This window comes from Prunus persica, chromosome G6 (genome assembly GCF_000346465.2).
Source record: "Prunus persica cultivar Lovell chromosome G6, Prunus_persica_NCBIv2, whole genome shotgun sequence".
Classification (NCBI taxonomy): domain Eukaryota; kingdom Viridiplantae; phylum Streptophyta; class Magnoliopsida; order Rosales; family Rosaceae; genus Prunus; species Prunus persica.
Window position 1 is genome coordinate 21,709,785 of NC_034014.1, and position 8,382 is coordinate 21,718,166.

General features: G+C 35.6%; 1 protein-coding gene across 1 annotated transcript; it reads right to left on the reverse strand.

Annotated features, from left to right (window-relative positions):
- LOC18773218 (ABC transporter G family member 17) lies at nucleotides 493-3,746 on the reverse strand. Its single transcript, XM_007207708.2, has 3 exons — nucleotides 3,264-3,746; nucleotides 2,120-2,865; nucleotides 493-1,962 (listed from the first exon to the last, which is right to left on the reverse strand). The coding sequence occupies exons 1-3, from the start codon at nucleotides 3,744-3,746 to the stop codon at nucleotides 963-965; spliced, it is 2,229 nt and encodes a 742-aa protein (XP_007207770.1). The 3' UTR covers nucleotides 493-962.

The window sequence follows — 8,382 nt, forward strand, 5'->3', positions numbered from 1 at the left end:
ACTCATGAGAGAGTAAGGAGTGTGACTAGGTAATTATAATATCAAACCCCAAAAGAGGGTAATATTATAATATATTACTGTGACTTGAAAACCTAACTTCTATATTACAAAGAAGATTAAGTGCTAACTAGATATCAAGAATATATATAATTATATAATTATTCTCTGATCCTGATGTCCGTATATTATTATCGTGCGGATGTCATTGTAAACAAGAAGGAAAGCAGGGAGGGATAATAGAAAATATATGACGTTCGCATGATAATAATGTCTGGACATCTACATAGGAGAATTTCTGTATATATATATATATATAGAGCTTCCGTTGAGAGATTCCTCAAATAATCTTATTTGAAGGACATAGGGCCCATTTTGCATCTAATCCAAACTCAAAACTTGCTCAACCAAAGGGGCAAACTCTTCGTGGGAGGTCCAGAAATTAAAAATTTTGAAGGGCTTCTTCCTTGTGACCAACTTTTGCTTGTCTATTTTGCAGATATTCATTCAAATATCATCTCCACAAAAAATCACTTGAATCCGATATCATTTGACCACTCAATTAAATTATCGAAATTTAAGTATTTTTTTGAATCACCGTATTCATTGATTTTGTTGGTCTCAATTAGATGCCTTAATGATTTTCAATTTACATAATGTTTTGCAAGGATGATCCATGAATGAAAAATTGAAAAATTGATGGTTTGGATCGTTGAAAAAATTTCATAGGCAAAACAAAAAATCAACTGTTTTCAGTTGTTGCTGATCCACATGGTTTCTTTAATTGTTAACAAATATGCTACACGCAATATCAATTTCCTGCAGCTATAAACATGATTTGATAGATTTAAAACAAAAGAAGCTAGCAACAGAAATTAAAAGTTCAATTTGACAAACTATAAATTTGAAAAGGAAATTGATCAACATGATGACCACTCTCTTGAATTCCCTCTGCGAGTTTTACTCTACGTCCTTTGGTTCTTGGACAAGAAACGAATGACTAAGTAAAACAAAATCCTATATAGAACAGTCATGCCCAACATTATGAACACCTTCTCCCACTTCTTTGATCCAGAAAGAGTGTGGGGTTTGCCATAACTGATGCGTAGACCTTCCAAGATGTTGAAACCAGTTATGTTGGTGCCATCGGTGTTGTTTCCGAACGTGTCGTTGGTTTGATATTGGTTGATAATAAGCCCTTCGTATGGATATGTCATGGTGGAGACATGGTTCATCCATTTCCAACCTTGGGGGATGTCATGGCTGTTCAAGAAGTAGCCACAGAACAAGAAGAAGAGGGCAGTGAAGGCAATGACTGCGGCGTAGCCCAAGATGTAATTAGGCACAACTGAGCTGACAAATACCACAAATGAATTGGTGGAGAGAAGAGAGACATAGAGAACCACCAAGAAGTATAGGAAGGGTCCTCTAAGCCCCAAAGCAAACCAAACAATGCCTGCATAGACACTTGCTTGCAATGCAAGAAAGGGGAGGTATGTGATTAGGCCTGCAATTGTGTATGAGGAGGCTCTGTAGGCATTGTGGGCAGTCTCGCGGACGAAGATGAAGCGCTCTTGGATGAAGGCGGGTACAGCATCATTGGATGAGAAGAAGAAAAGGCAGACAGTGAAGATGAAGAAACTGAGGCGATTAGTGATGCCTTGACTGTTTTGTGGTGGGTTTTTGAACATGGTGGCCATCAAGAATCCCATGAATGTGAGGACCACTAGTCTTGAGAGGAAGAGCTCAGGCGTGCGCCTGATGTTGATGAAGTTTCGCCTCATTAGGATCCAAGTCTCGGGGAAGAAGGAGTTGGCGAATTTGGGGCCAAGGTGGTGGTATGATTTGGTGTTTGGACCAATATCTGGGGTCAGATAATCATTTTCATTCACCGTGTAGTCACTGCTGTGGGGTGTTGGTGTGCTTGGAAGAATCTCACTTGAATAGTTGTAGCCAGGGGATGCACTGCAAAAGAGTACCATGTCATTTTGTTTAATCATAAGAGCTCTGATACCATGTTAGATAACTATCAGACCCCGAAACTCAATTGATCAGTTAAGGAATAAATCAAAATATATATATATATATATAAATATATCATTGGATTATGATTATTATTTACCTCATGGGGCTTTGCATCTTTTGGTCTGCGCGTTGCCTTGAAGGGGTAAAGCTGTGCAGTTTTTGCATAACTCCACTACGGGTAGGAGTCCATGACCTTGAATTAGTATTATAAGGACTTCTCACACTGTGATCAAAATCATTGGTTATATGTGTGCTGGTTTGTAACGGCAAGCGCTTTCCAGACCTTCCTTTGTCCTCATGGCCTTCACCACGATGCCCATGCCCACCATGGCGCGGTGGTGTGGGGGTTGGGAGAATAGTCGCAAATGAGATGTCCCCGTCAACTAAGAGAGGGGGTTTTATACCAGTATGTGCAAATTCGGCTAGTGCCTCGACCCCAAGTTCAGACTGATCATATTGCTGAATCACGTCAATGAGGTACTCAATAGGACTCTCTTCCTTGTGTACTTTGCGCCCCATTCGACCAAGGTGGATGGCCACATCTTTTGGTGATCCTTGGTACATGAGCTGCCCTCGAGCTAGGATGATCAGATGGTCCAGAAGCAATTGAATTCTGGATGAGGGTTGGTGAATGGTGAGGATCACAGTGCTTCCAGCACGTGCAATGTGGTGCACCTTTTCAATGACACTATGAGCACTGGTGGAGTCTAGGCCGGAAGTTGGTTCGTCAAGGAAGAGGAGTGATGGTCCATGGATGATGTCCACACCAATCGAAACTCTGCGACGCTCTCCACCGGACACTCCTCGGCTTCCCTCATCGCCTATGATGGTGTTTCGAGCAGACTGCAAAAAACAGAATGAAAAATATATATATATATATATATATCATATGTATTACTTTAGTAGATGAAAGTGGCCATTTGAAGGTAAAGAAATACGTTCAAATTACATATGCGCAAAAATAATATGTATAGAATTAAGGAAGAACTCTTAATCATGTTGATTCTTGACTGAACGGTATGTATGGCTCTATATATATATATAACAGTCTCACATAATGTTACACCGTTAGATTGCCAATTCGAACTATTAATATTCAAGCGGATTCTTGTTAAAATATGCCATCTAGATTGACATATAACAAGCCGGCAACAAAACATTACTAATATACATAGTTCATACAAATATATCCACATATATAGAACCAATATATATACATGGATAGAATATAAATCACTTACAGATAATCCAAGCTGTTGAATCAGCTTTTCGACTCGCTGCTTTTTATCAGTAACTGAAACTGGACCCAACCTCAAATCAGCAGCAAACATGAAAGTCTCATAAACTGTAAGAGCTGGAAACAGCCTATCATCCTGCATAATGTAAGCTGAAGTCCTTTTAATCAAGCTTGGGTTCATTTCCTTGCCATCCATGGACACTTTGCCCTGAAGACTCCCACTTGCTATTCTCCCTGCCAATCCATCCAAGAAGGTAGACTTCCCAGCTCCACTAGGACCCATCACAGCTGTGATGCACCCTTTTGGTGCAAACCCTGTGATCTTGTGCAATAAGTCCACCTCATGCTTGAACCATTTCCCCTCCTCATTCTTGCTTTTCTTTGTCACGGTGTACGTAAGGGCGGAAAATTCAAGCCCCCCTGTGAAAATCGCCGGCTTCCCTATGTCAATCACCGTGTCACGCCGACGATCATTGCTACGAGCCATACCAAAATATCAAAGTAACTAGTGATATGGGATGTTTGTCCCCAAAGTTGATGTGCGCATACAGAGGGAAAGGTTGGGGTACTTAAAGTTTTTCCTTTTTGGTTTTCTTTTTTATTCTGTTAGGGGTCTCCAAAGTTCAGGGTGAAGTACAGATGGGGAATTAAAAGAGACAAGAACTTGAACATAAAGGGCTCCTACAGCTGGTGTATGGCACATTAAGGAGTGAATTCCAAAGTTAAGAGGAGGCTGTCCTCTTTGATAAATCCGTTTTTACTCAGTTTCAATCGAAAAGTAGGAAGAAAATGCATTCCTTGCTTTTCATCGTTTGGTTTTGGCATTAGTGTTTGTAGAGTAATGCAAGTGTATGACAAAATTGTGCTTTGGTATTTTGTCGATGTGTATTTTAGAAGAGACTATTGTATGGTTAAATTCTCATAGAAAACCAAACCATCTTCTTCCCAGCCTGCCGAATTAGAAATGATTTGAGAAGCAAGGGTCAAGGTGGCCATATTTCCCACATTTCTTTTGGCCGTACATATCAAAACACTTGAGAATTTTTACGGCTGTTCCAAATTCTTTCTTAATGATTATATAGACTTTTTTTCAACTTTTACACCTATAGAAAATACTCATATAGCGTGTTTACTAATCGTAATCGAAATCAAAATAAGGAGTTGGACTCCGATTACAAATTACTTGTGTGTTTACTTCATATCAAGGAATTAAGATGTAAGCTGTTGCCCACACAAAATCAAGAATTCAACTCATGATTTTTAAGGAATTGTATTCTTCGGCGAGAGGTGATATTATGATTCCTAGAAAACCAACTCATCAGGAATTCATATTTTTCTACCCATTGTATCCTCACCTACCCCGATTACAGATAGTTTAATAAACAACTTCAATAGAATTCGGATTGTGACTCCTCCTCACCAAATTATAGATTAGTAAACATGTCAATAATATTGTGAATATGCCCAAAAGCTCTTATTTTGGGTTAATCATTTTATTAGTCCCTGAACTTAGACCCAATTTTCATTTGAGTCCCTCAATTTTCAAAATCGTTCCCATGGTACTTTAACTTCACTTTTGTTAGGACAAATGGTCCTGCCGTCAATTTTGTTAACTTTTTTTGTTAAATGTAGGGGCAAAATTGTATTTTTTATATTAAGACCAAAAAAATGAATAAAAAATTATATCTTTAAAATAACAATAAAATCAAATCAAATAAAAAACTAACAAAACAAATAAATAAATAAAATTTGGGGGGAGTAGAAATCAGGATAGAGGGGGACAGAAAGAGAGTTTAATTTTAATTTTTTAGTTTTGAGTTTTTAAATTTTTTATTCATATTTTAATCAATTTAATACAAAAATACCATTTTGCCCCTGCATTTAATAGAAAAGTTAATAAAATTGAAGGCAGGACCATTTGTCCTAACAAAACTGAAATTTAAGGACCACATGAACAATTTTAAAAATTGAGGGACTCAAATGCAAATCGGGTCTAAATTCAGGGACTAATAAAACGATTAACCCCTTACTATTTGTCATATCTATAAAGAAAAAGAAAAAGAAAATTAGGGTAAATTACTCAAATGGTCCTGAAACTTATACTCGATTTACATTTTAGTCTCTCAATTAAATTATTCGTTCAAATGGTCCATAAACTCTATATTATTCCCTCCATTGGTCTTATTGTTACATTCTATAATACTTTCGTTAAATATGAGGGCAAATTGATCATTATTTGCCCTAAAATTAGGTTAAATCTAACAGAAAATTAGACAATAGGACCACTGGAGCGAATAATATAGAGTTGATGGATCATTTGAACGAATAATTTAGTTTATGGACCAAAATGTAAATCAGGTATAAATTTGAGGACCATTTGAGTAATTTACCCAAGAAAATTATAACATTACCTTGAAAGGTGTGGTTTCCATAGGCACCTTTGTGACATGGCGTGGAGGGCATGCTCATAGATGTATTGTATTGATGAAATTCAAAGAAATAGCAACATTTGATTTTTTTAAACACTTGAGGGGTTTTGAACATTATTTGAGTAGGTGAAAACGTCCGGAATAAAAAGTATACTTCAGAGCACTTCCACCCATTTGTCAGGGCAAGGGGCAAAGGCTATTACTATTCACGTGAATGGTGGCAATCCTTGCAAAAGGCTTGTGGTGTTTCCACCTATTATCATGGCAACCTAAAGGCAACCACTATTCACATGAGATATGATGAGAGGAATTTGTATAGAGTTTTGGTGTGGGAAGTGAAGAATATGACTAAGTATTTATTTAAAAAAATTCTGAAATTTTTAGTTTATTTTAAAAAAAATCGTTGCTGACATCAGCAAGCCCAGGCAACAGTCCAAGCTATTCTTACCTTTAGGCTTGTCCAGACTTATGGAGCCTACCAGCTGCCCTGGCTACATTTGCCCACTAGAAACTACTTCTTGGGCCTAGGCTAGGAAGATCCGCTGGTACTGCTCTTAGGAGAGGCCTTGTTAAATTCTTGTTGGGCCATCTACACAGAGCGCATGGGGTAGGGGTGCAAATTACATCAATCAGACAATGGGCCTGTTAACAAAATCCTAGAAAAGTGGTGAGCTATATGCTTTGGCTTGGGTTGCATGGGTAGATTTGGCAAATTTGCTGGGAGACCTATCCCTTGTGTTCTTAGCAAGGTCTAAAATATCGGGAGTTTTGGAAATATCGGTGGTCTAAAAACACAGATATATCGATGGAAATATCGAGGAAATATCAATATCGATAAAAATTGAATAAAAATCACGGAAATTGCAAGAAAAACTTGAAAATTTTTATTGAAACTTTAGAGGATGTTTACTTAGTCAATTGTCTATTATTTTATCACAACAAATTGGAAGGAAATGCATGGCATGGTGGGTTTGAGTGATTTAAGTTGATTATGCAGCAACCTGACAAACATTGTGACTCTAGAAAATATGTAGTAATTAGTGAAAGAAAGTTAAATACACCATAATTTTTTAGTTATAATAATTTACTTCAATATATTACACTTGATACATATGATAAAATATATGAGCTTAACCAAAAAAACAACGATAAAATATATGAGTAACTTAGTACCACATAGAAAGAATTCCTATTAAAATTCAAACTTAGTATCACATATAATGAACAATATTAAAACTCGAAGTGAATAATAATAAAACTCCATAATATATAACAACAACAAAATACTACTCCATTATAAAATAATAGGGTTAATCGTTTTATTAGTCCTTGAACTTAGATCTGATTTGCATTTAAGTACCTCAATTTTCAAAATGGTTCCCGTGGTCCTTTATCTTCACTTTCGTTAGGACAAATGGTCCTGCCGTCAATTTTGTTAACTTTTTCTGTTAAATGCAGGGACAAAATGGTATTTTTATGTTAAAACTCAAAAAAATAAATAAAAAATTATATCTTTAAAATAACAATGAAAGAAAATCAAATAAAAAACCAACCAAAAAAAAAAAAGGTAAATCAAGTTTTGGGGAGTAGAAATCGGGATAGAAGGGGAGAGTGAGAGTTTAATTTTAATTTTTTATTCATATTTTAATCAATTTTGATACAAAAAATTACCATTTTTCCCCTGCATTTAACAGAAAAGTTAACAAAATTGACGTTAGGATCATTTGTCCTTATGAAACTGAAGTTGACGGACCACAGGAATCATTTAGGAAATTGAGGTACTCAAATGCAAATCAAGTTTAAGTTCAGGGACTAATAAAATGATTAACTCTAAAATAATAAATAACATTAAATATATGCTTAAATTTATTCTTAGGGAATTTTTTTAATATGGAAATTTATCTTAAATAATATTAGCTTGCAGACATTTTTAAAGACCTTATAAATATTACAAGCTGAAGATATATACACAAACTCAACTACAGCGAGTTAGATAAGGCACTGTGGTTGCAAAAATATCTCCCACTCAAAAAAAATATATTATCAACAAAATATCGCTGATAATATCGATATTTAATACTATGCTTCTTAGAAGGGTTTTACTTTAGTAATGGCTAAAGGCATGCTCAAGTCAAGGATATTCTTTAGAGTCTTTTATTTCCAGGACTTGAGTTATGGATTTGTTACTGGTTCACCAAATCAGCATGTACTTGGGGTGTATCGTTCCACTTAAAGATCACCGCATGTCCATTTTTTAAAACTTTCCCTTCTCTCCAAACATGTCCTTCGTTCTCCAAAAAAAAAAAAAAAATGTCCTTCAAGATTTATCGTTTGAATCTTATTTGAGTTTTGTTAACTAGTTTCACAGTAAATCTTATACAGTATGTTCTGATACACATAAACAATCATGTATCTCATATATTAAAAAAAAAAGGCTTAATTGCTACGGTGTCCCTTGAAATATTGGTTAATTCTCACTTTATCCCTTGAAAGTTAAAGTGACTCACTTTATCCCCTTGACCAAAGTTTGATGTTCCACATTGCCCATTAAGTTTGATGACGTGGCAGAGATATTTTAATAATTTTGTGCACTTAGATTTTTTAATTACTTTAAAAAATTAAAATATAAACATAAAATTGAAAATAAAATAGATTTTAGAAAGGAAAAAAAAATATTTAAAAATAACCCAACCC

Coding starts and splice junctions, on each gene's coding strand:
- LOC18773218 (XM_007207708.2), bottom strand. CDS start 3,746: ATGGCTCGTAGCAATGATCGTCGGCGTGACACGGTGATTGACATAGGG. Junction 2,866..3,263: donor TTCAACAGCTTGGATTATCT/GTAAGTGATTTA, acceptor TGTTTTTTGCAG/TCTGCTCGAAACACCATCAT. Junction 1,963..2,119: donor AAGATGCAAAGCCCCATGAG/GTAAATAATAAT, acceptor ACTCTTTTGCAG/TGCATCCCCTGGCTACAACT.